An 18142-nucleotide genomic window follows, 5' to 3' on the forward strand; every position below is an offset into this window, starting at 1 on the left:
ATATTCACTTCTTCATCCCTTGAAGAATCTTGTCTTTCCTAGTACCCTCAGCAGCACTCGGTTAGCTGCCCAAGTTGGTGCAAGGTTCCCTTACAGCAGAGCCCTGCCAATGCAAACAGCGTGCAGCAGGCCTGCGCTGCTGGGCACCTCCATCACCCCAGCATGCAGCCAGAGCTGATTGAGGAAGCACTCTTCCTCGCAGACTTGCTAGGGAAGAAAAACTCACTTCTGATTTTGGGGAACGTTTTACAGAAAGAAGATGTTTCCTATGATGTGGTCAGGTGGATGAAATCTTTTGTGGTGTTTGAGTGGTTTATGTCTTCCGTGATTCTCTTTCAGAGGGAGATGCTATCTCCCTTCTGTTATGTGTGTGCTGACCAGTGATACCACGGGCAACATTGCTGCTGTGCTCCTTAATGCCTGTGGTCCTTCGAGTACCTCTTCTTCGTATTTCTTCTCTGGAAATAAGGCAGATGTTCTTTAGAAACAGTCTTGTCCCACTTAGGGGTGTGTGATTGGAAGCTCCTGGCAAGTAAACCCTGTGATGACTTAACTCAGAATGGAAATATAGGGTGAAAATGGGTGAGAGTAAAGAAAAAGGCTCCTTGATCAGTTTATAAACTTAATATGGATGTACAGGGGTGATAAATTGACTGTGAAGGAAAAGCTTTATGGCATGAAGTTGAGTGATGCCTAGTAGACTGTAATTTCCCCAGGGCAGAGAAGGGCAGCTGTCCTGAGGTCAAAGCACAAGCTGTTCCCCATATCCACCCACTGGAGCAGGCATGGATAGAGTCTGTGATGTTTGCCGTGGCCAAGAGAGGCAGCAAAAACCCCTCAACTACATGCGCAGCCTAAGCATTTGGGGCTTCAGAGTTTCTGTCAAGTGCAGATGAGGCTGTATTTGCACGCTTCCCACAGGAGAGGACATCTCATCTCTCATCCCGTCCCTGTTTGGCGGGCAGCGCTGATTTACACCAAGCGGCCCGGCGGCGGGGAGGGCTGACTGCCCAAAACACGCTCGGGAAGTGAAACGTAGGAGGAAGGCGAGGGGCATGGCAAAGCGCGAACACCTCCTGCTGCTGGTGCAGGGGGCAGACTCACTCCCAACCCCTTGGCAAAAGCGCTTTCCAAGAGGCGCCAATTCTTCCTCTGCTGGGAGGGGAGGAAATGTGGCCCGATTCCTTTATTACTAAGCACCAGAACCATTAAAGGCGTCCTTCGTAAGAAATAGTTAAAGAACTTTTTAAAATACTAAATGCTATGGCAGGAATTGCTTTTCCCCCTCCGTTCCGGGCTGCCTCCCCTCTCCTCGCCTCCCCCCCGCACCCCGGGGTGAGGCACCTTGGCAGGCAGCGAGAACAGCGACTGCGCTACGGCGAGTTCTCCGCCCGGTTGCGCGGAGGGGAATAAATAGGCGGGCGGCGGCGGAGGGCCGGCGGAGCCCTCCGCTACCCGCAGCCCCTCCACGTCACTTCGCGGCGAGGCGAGCACGTGGGGCGGGGAGACCTTATAAATCTCCCTCTCCCTGCGCGGCTGTGATGTTATCTGCTGGCACCCGTCCCCTTCTCGCAGGGAGAACCGAGGGCCCGAGGGCGGCGGCGGGAGGGGGGAGCCAGGCGGAGCGCTAGATCCGCCGGGAGCTGCACACCGTACCGCACCGCCAGGGCCAGTCCCGTCCCCATCCCCGAGGGGAAGGCCGGGGGCAGAGCGGCGCTACCCGCAGTGGCCAGCCCCGGGCAGCCGCTCCGCGCCTGCGATACGGGGGAGGCTGTCGGGGCGGCGGCGCTGCCTCGCTGACTGCAGCGTGGGGTTGGCGTTTCGGAAGGAGGAGGAAGAGGAGGGAGCTGGGAAAAAAAAGCTCTGCAGCTCGCAGCGGCCCGGGCGGGGGTGGGTCGGTGCATGCAGCGCGGGGCGCACGCAGCAGCCTGCGGGACGCGGCTGGCCGGAGAATCGCCGCTGCTGCTCGCTGCCGCCGCGGGGGCAAGGGGCCGCCGCTGCTCCGCCCGGCCGCGGGGGCTGGGGCTCGGCGCAGCCGGGCGCACACGTGCGCGCCTCTGCCGGCGCCGCCGCGGGGGCTGAGCGCCGCCAGGAGCGGGGCGGTGCCGCTACCGCTGCCCGCCCGGAGCAGCCGGGCGCCGCGGGCGCACGGCGGGGCTCAGCGCCGCGCCGGCACCCTCTGCCCCGCCGGCTGCGGCAGCGCCCCGTGATACCCAAGGCTGCCTCTTCCCCCCTCCTCCTTTTTTTTTTTTTCCCTTCTTTTTTTTTTTTTCTCTGCACTTTTTCTGTTTTCCAGCTGCTTCGCCAGCGCGCTAAGAGCAGCCTCCCTTCCATTTACTTCTGCCGCGGGTTTGTTTATCTTGTTTGCGGGGTTTCTCCCCGTTATTTTTGCTCTCCGGCTCACTCCACTCCTGAATTTTACCTATTCGTAGCAACTTGCTGCTCTCTATTTTTTTCCCCCTTTTAAATTAATATTATTATTGTTTGCCTTTTCTTTTTTCCACCGACACCTCCCGTGCGTTTTCCGATTGCAAGTCGTCCTTACAGTCCGTTTTTTAAGAGCGTTTTGTCTGCAGGTCTTCCCTTTGTTTGTACACATCTCTTTTTTTGGTTTTTTTGTTGGTTTGTTTTTTTTTTTTTTACTATTTCCCCCCGTTGTTGTTCGTTGCTAAAGTCACTCTTTTTTTGGGGGGGCGCTGTATTTAAACACTTAAAATGCACTGCTATCTGCTGAGCGTGTTCCTCACCGTGGATCTGGCCACCGTGGCTTTCAGCCTGTCTACCTGCAGCACCCTCGACATGGATCAGTTTATGCGCAAGAGGATCGAGGCGATCCGGGGGCAGATCTTGAGCAAGTTGAAGCTCACCAGTCCCCCGGACGAGTACCCTGAGCCCGAGGAGGTGCCTCCGGAGGTCATCTCCATCTACAACAGCACCAGGGACCTGCTGCAAGAGAAAGCCAACCACAGAGCTGCCACTTGTGAAAGGGAGAGGAGCGACGAGGAGTATTATGCCAAAGAAGTTTACAAAATAGACATGCAGCCTTTTTACCCCGAAAGTAAGTCCTCTGTCTTTGTGCATGTGTGTGTAATTTCGCCCCCGAGGCTTGGCAGTGCCCAGCACCATCAAATACCAGCCCCATGCCTCATAATCTTCTGCCTTTGCTGTTTGCTCTTAGCATCCCTTAGGTGGTAGCTCCTAGGGTTTCGTTTAGGCGGTGGGGTCATGCTTATACCTGTCTGGGTGGTCATAAATCCCCTCAGACTTGCCAGGTTTCCGATCCCTTGTGAAGTCACCCAGAAGTCCCTGAAGGTGCCTCTGCTTCCCACCACCTGGTACCTGCCCAGAGTCTTAATTCTTCCTTGGCACCGGGTTTGGCTCCTCCACAGCCCAGTGTGCAGCCTCCAAAAAGAGCCAATATCTTTCCGCTGCTGTTTCCCTTGGAGTGTCTCGGTGGGGCAGGTTTCCATCTCTGTGTAACTGAAAAGGAAGTCTTTAAAAAAACATAAAAAGTCACTGTCTCTTCTGTCTGCACCCCTCCAGAACACTGTCCTGCAGACAGCTGTTCAGATTCGTGCTCAGTGAGGACAGACACATCCTACCTTCCCTTCCCGTTTTAGTTAAGCCTCCTGTTACAGTTCATGAGAGCTTTCATTTCAGGTACAGAAAAAGTTTTCCCTTCTGGGAAGCCTTGATTCTTGGAACCTGTCTCAGCCCGTCTGCTTTTTGCTGGGTTTTAACAACCTCCTGCCGATCCATGCCACGTTTTGCACCAAAAAAAGTTGAAAGGATACAAATGCTCTGTGCTGACCGAGTCCACTTAGAGTGATTAATAACCATAAAGACGTGCCTTTTTGTTTTGAGAGTGAATTTTAAGTATATAGGGAAGGGGGGGGGGGGGGGGGAAAGGAAAGAAAGAGCACTGCACTCCCTTAAAAGAATTTAGACCGTCATCATACCGAGGAAAGTGAAATACCAGAAGCAGAAAATAACTTCACTCCTCACATATCCAAACGCTAGTCCCTACTCTTTTCATTTCACTCACTTTTTTTCTCCCTTCCCTGCCACTCGATGCCCTGTGTACTGTCTGTCTTTGAAAAAGCACATACCTCTTTCTTAAATAGATAATGCAGCCATCTTGGTAACTTTATCCTAGAGTTTCTGATTGCATTTTCCCCTTATTTATTTTTAGTTTAGCAAGTTGTGGCTTTGGGGCTTGCTCCATCTTGCATATGATAGTCCTAGGATGCCAGCCAAGGTATCTGAACCCCATGCTTGGTGCAGCTGCCTGCCTCTCTTCCTTTATTCTTAAATGACAGCATCAGGTACAGGACACCCTGGCAGTCAGAGCCGTTTTATTGTTGTAATTATGGCACCATCCATAACAGCCATGGTAAATATGCTCCACCTTCATTACTCTTGGGGTAGAATACTTTGTTGGTTGTTAAAAAAAGTGTATTTGGAACCAAGTGGGTATGAGCAGAAAGGTTCACTATTAACTCTTAGCCCTAGTGAGAACACAGCAGGCATGTCTGTTTTCCACATTGCTGTACTGTAGTTTGCTAGTGGTTGTGGTAGAAGCTGGCACTTTCTTTTGAGACCTATCAGCTTATGCACTGAGCAGAGGATCCCCCACCGGTGGGCAGAAGTTAGGGTGGCTGATAGCAGTGCCTTGGCTTGTGGAGTTGCCTCTGTAACACAGACTCACTGAGAACTGTAAAACACAGCCGTCCCGAGCACATCTCTCCTTTTTTTCTCACATGAGCAAACTACAAAGAACTGATAGTCCCAAATGTGGTCTCATACCTTCCAGAAAATGCAAATGTCTGTGGTCAGAGACTTGGATGGCTTTGACAAAAGAGGGTCTATTTTTAAGCTTTGTCAGGGGTCAGATTTGTACTGAAGTATCGATTTTGGAAGAGCAAGGGAGATTGCAGGTATCTACCAACAGAGTGCATCAGACGTTTGGGATCAGAGGGCCAGTTAGCAGCAGATCCAGTACTACTGTGCGAGGGCTGTCGCTAACATCAGAGTAAGTAGGTTAACTGTTTTTCCACTGCTCTCTAGTTATGCTGGATGAAGAGAACCTTTCCAAAAAAGACAGAAAGGAAGAAATTGCTCCACCGTATTTTAAAGGAAGAAATTGAAAGCACAGCTCTGGCTGCTGTGGGTGCTTTCTCTGAGCCATCTCAGAGTGAAATTTTTAACTCTACACTTTCTACTCTATTGGAGGGAGGCAGGAGGGAGAAGCAGATCAATGTGAACGCACTGGAGGTCAAAAGCTGCTGGAAGGAAGGCATGGGAAAGATCAGTGGTTCAGTTTTTACCACAAGTTGTTAGTGTTCAGTAACTGACTACAACCCAAGTATTACAAATATGCTCTAATTATACTCATAGTCAGCAATATATCACTACAGATTGCTGATAGCTCTTCGTGGGGCATTTTGTAAAGTTCAGACTAAATATTTTTAGCAATGTGGAGATTTAAAAGGAAAACTATAAGAGATACTGTATATGCCCTGAGGCATATTTTGTCTTAAATATTATCCTTGGCCAACTGTACTGTATAAATACAGTAAATATGAATAGAACTGGCAAGGTGCCAATCTCCTGGGATGAATTTTAGTCAAGAAGGTATTTATGGGATATAAATAATACTGTGTCAACATTTAAAGAAGGGATCTGATTAGTTTTGAATTTATTCCTATTAATCTTTTCACATGATGTTAGTTTAACGCTCAAAGTAAAGTTATGCTAAGGTTTACTGATAGTTTGTGCTGAGGAAGTAATGGGGGCATCTGGCATCTGGCTTGACAGTCCACTTAAGGTTAAAGACACATCAGGTCAAATTATATGTGGAAATTCAGCAATTAGGGGACTGCTGAACCCAAAAACAACAGGTGTGAGAAGTGGTGATGGGGAAAAAATACTACCAGAGGGGTGTGGAAAAACTAAAAAGCTTTAATCTGTCAAACATACCTGCCTGCACTGCGTTTATAGCAGCATGGTTTAGATAGGGAGAGTTTGGATGTCTCCTAAGTCTGGTTGGCAGTCAGAAATTGTGTTGCTTTACAGAGTGGTTTAAAGAGGCAGGTGAGTTACAGAAGCTGAGCACAACACCAGAAGAGCTCTTGTGAATTCAGTGCCTGGGAGAAGTTACCTGAATAGAGGCTTAAAACTGATCACTGTGAAAGCAGGACCACGTTAGAAATTTATTGCTAATCACTGATTATCTTAGACCCTAATGCTTGAGCTACTTATTTATTTGAGGCTGGGTGATAGCTGTCATTGCACTGATAACAAACAGAAATTCAGTGCCAGCACAGTTGAGGAATGTGACTCACAATGCCGATGCATAACTGGGATACTCAAGAAAAAGAGGCAGCATGTGTATGCAGGGGCTGGGACTCAATTCAGTCATCTTCATTCATGGCAGCTTTTAGCCCGGTCAGTGAGTTGATCAGTACTGATGGGTTAAAGCTAAAGCAGGTAAATGTTAAAGTTTTCTACATTCTTGGAGCTAGATCTCTAAGTACTCAGTAGCCTATGCAAACACAGTTCTTCTGGGTTTGGGCCCGGTGTTGCACAGGATTTAAACTGCTTTAGTATGAAGGAGCCTCCACAAATTCAAGGCTGGGTTCGTTTTCTCAGGAGCTCTGTACCATGAATATTGCTTTACATAGACCATCATTCTGCGGAGTGGTTGCCTCATGAAAGACAACATTATAACCTGGCTGGGCACAATGGCATGCTTCTACTTTATCAACAAGGGCTCGATTTACCAGCAATTATACATACATGGCCTCCTTGCCTTCAGGGTGCCAGAGTTACCTGGGCAGGAGTGGCCGTGCCCCCCATCTGTTGGGACATCACTGCCATGCTGTTAGTAGCTTTGTCTGCGCAGCTTGCGTGTGTTTGCGTTTAGCAGAACACAGAACTTAATCTTTCAGGATTTCCTGTGTTTTTTAATGGTATGGAAGCACTTTCAGATGGAATACTTCATTTATAACCTAGTTGTGATAGCTTTATGGTTGTGCTCTGGAGCACTTCTTGTAGAGGGCATTTGCCAGAGACCTCTGGTCTGTGGTATGTGGAGAGTATCACAGTATCACCAAGGTTGGAAGAGATCTCACAGATCATCAAGTCCAACCCTTTACCACAGAGCTCAAGGCTAGACCATGGCACCAAGTGCCACGTCCAGTCCTGCCTTGAACTGCCCCAGGGATGGCGACTCCACCACCTCCCCGGGCAGCCCATTCCAGTGTCCAATGACTCTCTCAGTGAAGAACTTTCTCCTCACCTCGAGCCTATTTCCCCTGGTGCAGCCAGGACCTGAAGCCATGCGAAGGCCTCCCTGAGGAGATACCTGGGAGGAATGGTTCCTTGCTTGTGGTGCCATGTATGGTGCTTACTACATCACTAGGTGATGATGAAAAAACAGGAAACCACAAATGGCTTTAAAAAGGGACAGGGTCATTTTCTAGACAGTGGTCCTCTACGTCCTAAGAGGGGTAATAAAATAACATGCTCTGGTGCACTAAGGGCAGCTGAAATCAAAGAGAGTGCTCCTCTTGGACTCCCACTCGTGTGGGACAAATGGTGGGATGCACCACTTGTGTTTCCTGCCTGCCTTCTGAATCACCAGTGACTTACTGTAAGCAGAGTGCCAAGCTGGGAGAGCAGGAAGTCTCAGGCTGGTTTGGCATCCTATGTGGTCCCTGTGTTTCTTACAGAGGGTGAAGCCTGTACACAAGTGATACACCCTTGACCTCTCTAATGCTGCAAGAACAGAAGACGTTTAAGACGCAAAGGCTATATTTACAAGTCCTTTCTGTAAGCCTTCTTGAGTTTACCTCTGGAGGCTGTTCCAAAGAGGCATTTTCACTCTCATTTGATCAATGGATATGTTAGCTGTGCCGTCACAGACTTTGCCTCTCCTCACCCCCCAGCCCATTGGTAGTGCAAACATTTCACACTCCCAGACACCTGTATGGAAATGGGCCTTTGTCTTTCTGCTTATGGCTGGAGATGCACAGGGAAAGCCCAGAGCTTGTATCGCTCATGCTGGCTCCACTTAATTGATAAAGGCAAAACACTGTCCTCATTAGCTGGTAGTTTTAGCCTTGCTCATCCTTGGTGCACTGCATGAGAACAGTAGTGGTCATGAGGGTGATTGTGTTCCTTCACAGTTACTGCTTCCAGCGTTTTTATGTCTCAGATTCCTGCCTGCACCAAAGCCGAGTGAAAAGATGAATGAGAACTTCTGGCACAGTTCTGAAACATGTACAGGGCTTCACACACATGAATGGACTCATTAACATTAAGGCTCTGTGTATGCCTAATTAGCTTCCTGAATTGGGGCCCGGTTTATGGTGCATTTGCAGGGATGAACAAAACCAGACAGGTCACATCTCTCTCACTGCCTTGAAATCTGTCATTTAGGCATTGGAGCCCAGTGAGGAGGAAATGCTTTATGAGATTTTTCAGAGAGGGAAGAAGAGGCTCTTCAGTACTCCTGCAGTCCCTGAGAAGGCAGCTAGTTTCTTTTGCCCTTGCAGTGGCTGTGCTAGGCTGCTCCTGTATTACAGATAAAGAGAGGAGCCCCAGGGTGTGGTGACAAAACGAGTCATGAGTGAAGACACAGAAGTGTTTCTCTTCCTGTTGTGAAAGCACATGCTGCACATTTTCAGGCAGGCAGTTTCTAGCTTCAGGCTAATACACTCCCCAGGTATTATTTAATGTGATACTGTGTTATGGATGCTTCTGTTGATTTGTTTAGACTAAAAAGTTTGGTTTGGTCTTTTGCTTAGGGAAAGTTTGCCTCCTGCCTTCAACTACAGGCTGCTGCTTGTTTCCCTTTCAGTCTGTGATGTGGACTAGTAGGTACTTAGCTGCAGCACTGCTGTTAGTTGGCTGCTTGTAGTAGTCTCTCTGAAGCAGCCGTGTTTCTTCTTAAAACAGCTTCCCCACGCTTGTCCTCACTGTCCTTGCTGCTGTTAAGTGATTGCAGCTGGGCACCCAACTGCACAAGACATACAGCTGCAAGGTGTAGAGGAGAAACACAAAGGATTTGTCTGTGACAAGATGATGAGAAGTTGAAAAAAACCTCAATGTGAAGGGTTGTGTTTTATCTCCTTCCAGTGTGACCAGTTGTTTTGCATTTATGAATGACTCATGAGCCTGTTTAGTACTGTGGTTCCCTTAGCTCAGATGGCACAGGATCGGCCCTGGAGAACTGAAGTGCTAGACCTGGCTTCGTTAGACCTGTCTGGTGAGCAGGTTTTTAAGTGGTTTTGGTCCTCTGCAAGTTGGTCCAGAGTAGAGAAGTTGCCTCTTTGGGTAGCATAGCGTTCTTTAAGCTAGCCAGGTTTCCCAAAGGGAAGCACACAGCAGTTCATGCATGCTGCTTGGAAAGCTTCTGGCTCCTTGCCGAGGAGGTGAGGTGGGATGAGCTAAGACATCAGTGCGCAGGGACTGTTCATTTGCTGTGCTCCACTGAAACGCATCCTCTGTTGCTGTTGATGTTCTCTGGCATCCACGTTTGATTTCCAGAAGACACTAGACCTCTCTGCAGCAGATTTACAGCTGAGAGTGTGGAAAGGGTCTTCAGAACTCCTCTCCCTTTTTCAAATTTTAATTTGGACAGTGGATGGGGATTTTAATTTCATGTGCGATGCTCGCTGTTGTATTCAGGCTCTTCATTGTAGAGCTGAGCTTTTTCTCACTGAAAAAAAACCCTTAGGGCAGGAGTTTGGGGTTTTTTTTTGCTGTTGTTTCAGTTTTTTTCCACAAGACCTAGCACAGCATGATGCTGATTTAAGATTATTATAAATAAAGTAGAAATTATAAGTTGACCTCACAGCTAACTCTGCTTTGAGCTGGAGATTGGGAGAGATGTCTCTTTCAAGGTAAACTAACCTGTGACCCTCATAATACCATGTTTTATAACACAGGAAGAGCAGTGCATTGTTTCAGCTTTTATAGGGTGGTCTTGATTCAGGTATCACCAAACTTCCAAAGATGTGCCACTCTCTGTCAGCCTTGGATTTGCCCCTCTGCTGCAGCTTTCTTGCGCTAAGCTGTTCCTGTTCTTCTCTCCCTCTGCACTAGTTTTTATTTGGTTTTCTTGTGTGACTGTTGCTTTTCGAGCAAGCACAGTAGGCTGAATGAAAATCAAGTACTGTATTGCACTTCATCCCAAGCCATGGCATCGTTTTAGATGACCTGAGGGAGGAAGAAGGGAAGTGTTGTGATGCTGACCTTTCGCTTTGCTTGTTTGGCTCCTTCCCACCATATCTAACCCACACTGCGCTGACAAATACTGCATCTGTCTTGACAGGCGAGTTCACAAATAGCCATTCATTCATAACTTGGAGCTACTGTAAGACTCCTTATAGGTTGGTTAATCTGACAGTTGTGCATTTGAGCAGAGACTTTGCAGAATGACCATAAGTTCAGTCTGACTTTGTGAAAGCTAAGAGGGAGGTCTTGCGTGAAAGAGGACACTGTACTAAGCGTATGGGTGCGTGTGTGCATGCGTGCACACGAGCGTGTGCATCTATTTAAGAGCATTAAAACATCTGTTGTTGCCAAAGCCCAAATTGGAATGTTCTGGGAAAGATAATTTCATTTTTAGCTCCTGGATTCATTTCAGTTGATGGGAATTTCAACACTTCCTGAGGAGAGTCTATCAGTGGTTATGTGCATCAAATGCAGCAGTAAATCTGTCATTCTTTCCATTTCAGTTTTGCAGGCTTACAACTTCGTTATTTTCCCCTGTTTGGCTGGTGTTAGTATCCAGTGTTTTCCCTGGCTTCATCTCTTTTAAACCCTTGCCTTGAATTTTAAAAGGCAAGCTAAGCCTGTTGAAGTTCCTTCTCTTACTTGTTTTTGCTTATATATAGCATTTGCAGTTCAGCATCCAGCTCAAGTGAAATAGTGATGGTAACTTATCGTTACCATAGCGGTGATTGAAAGATAGGAATCAGAATCTGTGGTTTTCATACCTTGGGGTAGAAAAAAAATCCAGCCCACAAACAGCTCCAACCCTGTGGGTAGACTTTGTACTCAGGAGGCTGAATAACTAGTAGGTCTTAGCAGGACTGACTCTTTTGAAGTGGTCAGGGAGTACCTAGCAATGCCATACTTGATGAAGACTTTTGCTCAAGAGTTCATGTTAATCCCAAGCCCACAGTTGTGTTTATAGGTGATCTCCAGTACACCACATTGAACAGAATGGGTGTTGTCCAGTCTGTATAAAGTGACATTTTTGTGGGGTTTTAGGCAAATAATGATGAAGATCTTCTCTAGTACCACCAAGATGTATAGCAGGAAGAAGGAACACCTGCAGAACTTGCCATCTTCCAAGTGATGTGTAAAAACGAAGCAGGAAATTTGCCTTCTTCAGATGCAGCAGTGGGTTGAAATGCCAGAATTAGCTGACAGGCACAGTGTGGTTGGGATCTGGCATTCACCACGGCCTTTGGCAGGCTGCTGCTTCTAGTCCCACCTCTGGTTGGTCCCAAGTATGGCCCAGGTTAGCAGATTTGAGAGCCGTGGAAGTGAGGATGGAAGAGCATCTCTGTCCTTTCCATTGCAGTTTCTGGCCTTCACGCTTTGAAGGTTTGATCCAACTGACTGGATAATACCCAAACAGAGCACTTATAACTAGGAAGCAAAATACAGATACCTGATGTCAGGTCCACTCACACATGCAGTAATGGCAGTTCATGTCATTATCCAAATACCTACCAGGGATATAGGGAATGTTTTCTCTCAGGAGAATAAGTGATGTATTGTATTCTCTAACATGATAGGACATTTTAAACTGCCTGGAGATGTGCAGATCCTTGGTGTTCTCGTTCTCGCCCAATCTCTCAGAGATCCAGCCCAGTTTTCTTGGCTGTTGTAGTTGGCACTGGGCCTCCTTGGCAGAGCAAGGGCTCAATGTGTCTCATGCCAATCACTGCTCTATACTCACATTTTTTTCTGATGCATGCCTTGGAAATGGAATAGGCACATTTCAACATTAAGTTATGCTGAAAGATGTCTGTACATTTCATTTGTTGTGCTTGTTGCATGTTTACCTAGCATATAATGGCAGACTTTTGCAGCAGGCATACATACATCTTTAAGTTTGTAAGTGAAGAACAAGTTCCAGCTTTCTTGAAAGTAAATCTGCTGTTCTGATCTGGTGGTATGATAGGAACTGGGAGGATTACTGCCAGGATATACAGTTTGGAAAGTGAGGGAGCTTAGCAAGCAGCATCGTCCCAGTTAGGGTGGATTTAGAAATGATTGCTGGGTATCTGACCTTTCTCTCCCTCTTAGAATCTGGATTCCCCCATCCCAGCTTGCATTTCTGCCCGATGCTAGGAAATTTCATGTTCCCGTTGCAAGTCGGGGGAGAAAAGAGCCTCAAAAAGATCTAGAGATCTTTATAATGGTGGCCAGAGACTCAGTTACAACAATATCATGTGTCTGAAGGAACTTACCTCCTTCCAAGTTGGACTCCTGTTATTTACCCACTTTATTGGGAGACTTAATTTTCTCTGGCTGGAAGTGTATTTGTTGAGGTAGAGTCTGGAAAGGAATCTGCCTCATGCACTCTTGCCACAAGTCCAGCTATACATATGATACAGTCAAACCTTTCCATTTTTCTGCCTTTTGAGAGTATGTTCCCCAGATTAAGGGCCTTGGTCCAAAGCCTTCTGAAAGCACTGCAAGTCTTTCCATGGTCTGCAAAAGCTTTTGGATCAGGTGTGAATTGTCGTTCCTTTGTTTCAGAGAGCAGCCACATCTTCACGACTTAATGGGATGTATTGGTGTAACGCAGTGCTTTGCCTTTTACTGGGTTGCCACTAGAGATGTTCTTCTGCCTGAGGCTTTGCCAAAATAAAACCCCTCACCCCCCAAAAATCGCTTTTAAAAGTAAACACCTTAGTAGCTTACTGATAGAAACATTTGATGGCAGATGTCTTCTGGGAATAGCATATGGCAGGAATATGGCATGACTTGCAGAACCTAGAGGAGACATGAGTTCATGCCCTATACATCTTAGGTATTCACACCTGCCCCCATCTAAAATGAATGACCACCTGACTGCAAAGGTCTTGGCAAATAAACATGCCATAATATATCTCTATAATCATCCCTACAGCAAGCTTTTTTGCCTAGAAAGTAATCACTCCAGCTCCAGAGGCTTCTTATGAGCACATGCAAAATCAGACCTCAGCGCTTAGAGCAGGGAAGAATCTGAAGGCTGTAAGAATGTGGCAAAATCTCTGTGCAGTGGACTATAAAGAAAGGTCAAGGCTAAGCCAAGAAGGTGTTTTTATGTTATCAATAAAATCATAAAATTAAGCTAGCAGTGGAGTCAGGAGAACAACTTGTGAAGGTCAGTTTGCTGCATGATGTGTGCTGAGTTTACAAGCTTCAAAGCCAAGCAGTATGGGAGTAGGAGCTGTGCTTATAGCATGAAGGTGCATGTGGGTTTTTTTTTACATAAAGCCTGTGTGCCCTGATATGTCTCAGAGTGGCTCACAAAACAGCAAGTTAACTTTTGAGGTATGTTTTTCTGTGAGAATGAAGACTTGGAGCAATTCTATTTGACTCTGTAAAGCCACTCCAGATTTTAACTTGTGTTGAAAGTGGAGTCTCTGCAGTGATTGTTCAGGCAGGCAGAACAGGAAGAGTCTTGGTTAGTGTTTTATCTATGCAGTACTTCCTATATGCTGTTGGGATGAGTTTTGATCCCATTCGTTATGGGATATGAAACCAAAGAGCTTACTTCTTGTTTAATCTACAGCAATAGTAAAACATCATAGAGTGTGAAGTGTCTTAGTGTTGTGACAGCTAGAGCTGCAAGCAGTTTTTTCCCTGAACATGAATGTTTCCTTACAACTGAAGGAGATACTTATCTGGGCAGAGATGAGATACTCTTCTCAGGGTAGAGTGTGTCAGGTCTGTTCACACTCATAGCTAGTGACAAATTGATCTCATGCTCTACTTTAGAAAAGATGAGACTGAAGTAGGCTTTAAGTTATGGCAGAATGAACACTTACAGGTGAAAAAAGCTGGAAGCCATCAGGATGGTATTCCAGTCTCTCTACATGCATTTTGCTTGCCATTGGATGTTGTTGAATTAGTTCCTTTCTGAAAGGGAGTTCACATAACACTTGGTAAATTTTTCCAGTGATGAACTACATTCACTAGAAACAAGCACCTTTGTGTTTTGTTTAGCTTCCAGTTCTAGCATTTGAGTCTGGTTCAAACCTTCATTTGCTATTTTGCAGGCCTGTTGTCAAATTTGTGGGCACTGTGTGGGCATGCACAAAAGAAGGGAGTTGGCAGGCAGGAACTGATCTGGCTGTGAGCAAGCTGGAGTGGCTGCTTCTGGAAGACCCTGCATGGAGGCAGCCAGGAGCTCAGCATGGGCTGCTTTACCCAGCCTTGAGCATGTTTCAGATCCATAGACTGTGATGGAGCCACAGCTCTTGTAACTTACATAAACTGTGCTCCTTGAGATACTTCTTAGCTTTTTTCAGTTATTCTTGTGGTTTCTCTCTGGAACTCCTCTGCTTTGTTCATAGACTGCTGAGATTGTGGACAGCAGTACTGGATACAGCATTTCAACAGTGCTGTTAGGAAGTACATGCATGTTGCAGACTCTGCTCTAATTCAGTATTACACACTTTATGCAGCTAATTTCAGCAGTGAAATTGCCAGGAGCTCTACAGGGAGAAGTGAAAATTCATTCTTAGGTGTGTAATATCAGCCTTGTAAAGAGTCCCTCCTCAGCCTTCCTATAGGTCCCCTTCAGGTACTGGAAGGCCACTAGAAGGTCTCCTCGAAACCCTCTCTTCTCCAGGCTGAAGAGCCCCAACTCTCTACAAGGACCAGAAGGTCCTCTGTAAGTCATTTTCAGAGGTGCTGGTTCTCAAGGTGAAGTCCTCTTCTCTATAAGTGTGATCTGCCTTCTCTGTCCTAGAGTTGCATTTTCATATTTATTCTACTGATATTTATGTCTTGATAGTTCAAGATTCAGGTCACTGTATTCTGTGATGCAGCTCCTTATTTTTCAACATCCATATCATTATTTCATCTACATTTGATCAATATATAGTTCAGTTTCCTTCCAGATGATAGGTAAGAATATTAGGTAGTATTTAAACGGTAAAATGAGCTTTATGGGACCTTGTTAGAAGCTTATCTGTCAAGAATGGTTTGGTGTCTAGTGCTGGAATTTGAGTCTCATAAAAATGCAAAGCTCTGAGTTGTTTTGCCATTGGAATGGGCTGCCCCGGGAGGTGGTGGAGTCATCATCCCTGGAGGTGTTCAAAAAGAGCCTGGATGAGGCACTTAGTGCCGTGGTCTAGTTGACTGGCTAGGGCTGGGTGCTAGGTTGGACTGGATGATCTTGGAGGTCTCTTCCAACCTGGCTGATTCTATTTGGGGCTACCCAAGGACATGATATTAAAACAGCTGTCTTACCAACAGGATTACTGGTCTCACTCACTGAGATTCTGAACATTTGGGATCTTTTTTTCCTTGAACTAGTGTTGCTTATATTCACTTAGTTCCACTGAGCTGAATTTCACCCCTGTGCTTTGCATATTTTTTCTGGGATCAGTATAATGCTAAGTGTATATGTAAGACAGCATAGAATGCCCTGTTTGGGGTTGTATATTAGGAACTATGGTCAGACTTAAATTCTTAAGGCATTTTCCAGTGTTTGGGGTTTATTGAAAGCAAGTCTTAATAATTTAGATAGATACCTGGAAGACTTAAAAAGCCTTGATGTGAGTTACCTGGCCTGCTTGTAGTAGCTATTGTTTTAAGATCTTCTGAGTTGCTGCTGGAGTAATAAGAAGTTATTAGAAGTATTTTTCTCTTATGATTGCCTAGCTTTTTCAGCTGCAGAAGTATATTTCATATTTTTTATTACTCTTTCAACAATTTTTGTCTTGTAATGGATGAATGTAACTGTTAAATGCCTTTGGTGTTTAAGTGAATCATAGAATCGTAGAATGGTTTAGGATGGAAGGGACCTCAAAGCTCATCCAGTTCCACCCCCCTGCCATAGGCAGGGACACCTCTCACTAGAACAGGCCTCATCCAGCCTGGCCTTCAACACCTCCAGGGAGGGAGCAGCCACAGCCTTCCCGGGTGGTCTTTGTCAGTGTCTCACTATCCTCACTGCAAAGAACTTCTTCCTCATAATCTAGTTTGAATCTCCCCTCTGCCAGTTTAAACCCATTACCCCTCATCCTGTCATGACAAGACCTTGTCAATAGTCCCTCCCCAGCCTTCCTGTAGGCCCTCTAAACCATGGAACCAAACACCTCATCCAGCCTCCTTTTTAAACACCTCCAGGGGTGGTGACTCCACCACCTCCCTGGGCAGCCCATTCCAACAGGCAATTGCTCTTTCCATCAAGAATTTCTTCCTAACATCCAGTCTAAACCTGCCCTGGCACAGCTTGAGACTCTGTCCTCCTGTTCTATCACTGAGTGCCTGGGAGAAGAGACCAACCTCCACCTGGCTACAACCTCCTTTCAGGTAGTTGTAGAGAGCAATGGGGTCTCCCTGAGCCTCCTCCAGGCTGAAGAGCCTCAACTCCCTCAGCCTCTCCTCATAGGGCTGTACTCTAGCCTCTTCATCAGTCTTGGTGCCCTTCTCTGGACACATTCCACCTGTCCAGCAAACTAAGTGTATGTCAGTTATCTGTTTCACTTTTCTCTGTAAACACTTCTGTCCAATTGATTGAGCTCATCTTTGTATTCATCTTTGTGTGTCTGTCTCCTTTGGAGTACTAAACCTGAATGCGTGCACTTCCTGGGGACTTCTTTTTCATGCAGAACATGAGGCAATCATTTCTACCTAAGTATGAGTCTTTCTTCTAACATCTGTAAAACTGAAGTACCTCAGTTGCATCTTCAAAGTAAAATGGTGCCTACATGTAGCTCCTTGGAGGTGCTCAACTGTTGAAGTGCCAAGAGCCTAAAATAAGAGGTCTGTAGAAAGTAGCTGATCAGAGAGTGCATTTTCACAGGAACCAGAATACAAAAGCATGGCCTGACAGGCTTGGTTGCCCTTGTGCTGATGGGAGTGGTGTCACCCACAGCTCCAAAATGCAGAGGAGGAGGTAGGTGGTGCTGGGTTATGAAGTGCTTGTGCAGTTGGCAGCTTTTGCCTCAAAAAAGCAAGAGGCCAGGAAGTCCAGCTATGAGGTTAGCTCTGTTGCCAGAAACCATCATTTTAGAAAACAAATAATGTTTTGGGGTTCAATAGCACAAGACATGGGAGACCTCCAAGTCAATGACTCAGTTGGTGACTCAATGTTACAAAGTAGTTAGAGGAGATTTTCTTCCCAGCCCATGTAGAGGTCTGACCCCTTTAACCTATGAAGAAATTTCTCTTGTGTTAAAAGTTTTGTGGAGGGCATAGTGAATCATAAATCGTCCTGGTGACTGGAATTTAGTAAAAAAAATCCTTTGAATTAGGAATGTCTGTACTTAATAAGAGCTGATGCTCTCGTTGTGTCCATCCTCTTAACACTAATCTGGAGCTAGATTTAGCAGGTATCTTCAGGAACCAATCTGCTTTTGACAAGTTACTGTATAAGAGAATATTCAACATTAATCTTGTCTCGATAGCCTATGATTTAGGGCTAGTTGTATGTGAAGCTCTGCGGAGGAGCTCCTTCAAGTTCTGTTGTACTGTTTGTTTTGCAACTCCTAATCCTTCCGTGATTCAGCCAGGTTGGAAGAGACTTCCAGGATCACCCAGCCCAACCTAGCACCCAGCCCTATCCAGTGAACTAGACCATGGCACTAAGTGTCTCATCCAGGCTTTTCTTCAACACCTCCAGGGATGTTGACATCACCATGTCCCTGGGTAGCTCATTCTAACGCCAATTACTCTCTCTGGCAACAACTTCCTCCTAACATCCAGCCTAGACCTCCCCTGGCACAACTTGAGACTGTGTCCCCTTGTTCTGTTGCTGGTTGCCTGGGAGAAGAGACCAACCCCACCTGGATACAGCCTCCCTTCAGGTAGTTGCAGACAGCAATTAGGTCTGCCCTGAGCCTCCTCTTCTGCAGGCTGCACACCCCCAGCTCCCTCAGCCTCTCCTCACAGG

At 46.4% G+C, this 18142-nt stretch overlaps 1 protein-coding gene across 1 annotated transcript in view; it reads left to right on the plus strand.

Moving 5' to 3' along the window:
* Positions 1-2130: 2130 nt before the first annotated feature.
* TGFB2 (transforming growth factor beta 2) overlaps positions 2131-18142 on the plus strand; it is a 68472-nt gene continuing 52460 nt past the window's right edge. The window contains exon 1 of the mRNA XM_064164531.1: positions 2131-3058. Coding sequence (XP_064020601.1) covers positions 2716-3058 — 343 coding nt within the window. The 5' untranslated portion in view covers positions 2131-2715. The remainder of the gene's footprint in view (positions 3059-18142) is intronic.

Source organism: Pogoniulus pusillus, chromosome 25 (genome assembly GCF_015220805.1).
Source record: "Pogoniulus pusillus isolate bPogPus1 chromosome 25, bPogPus1.pri, whole genome shotgun sequence".
In the NCBI taxonomy this organism is placed as follows: Eukaryota; Metazoa; Chordata; class Aves; order Piciformes; family Lybiidae; genus Pogoniulus; species Pogoniulus pusillus.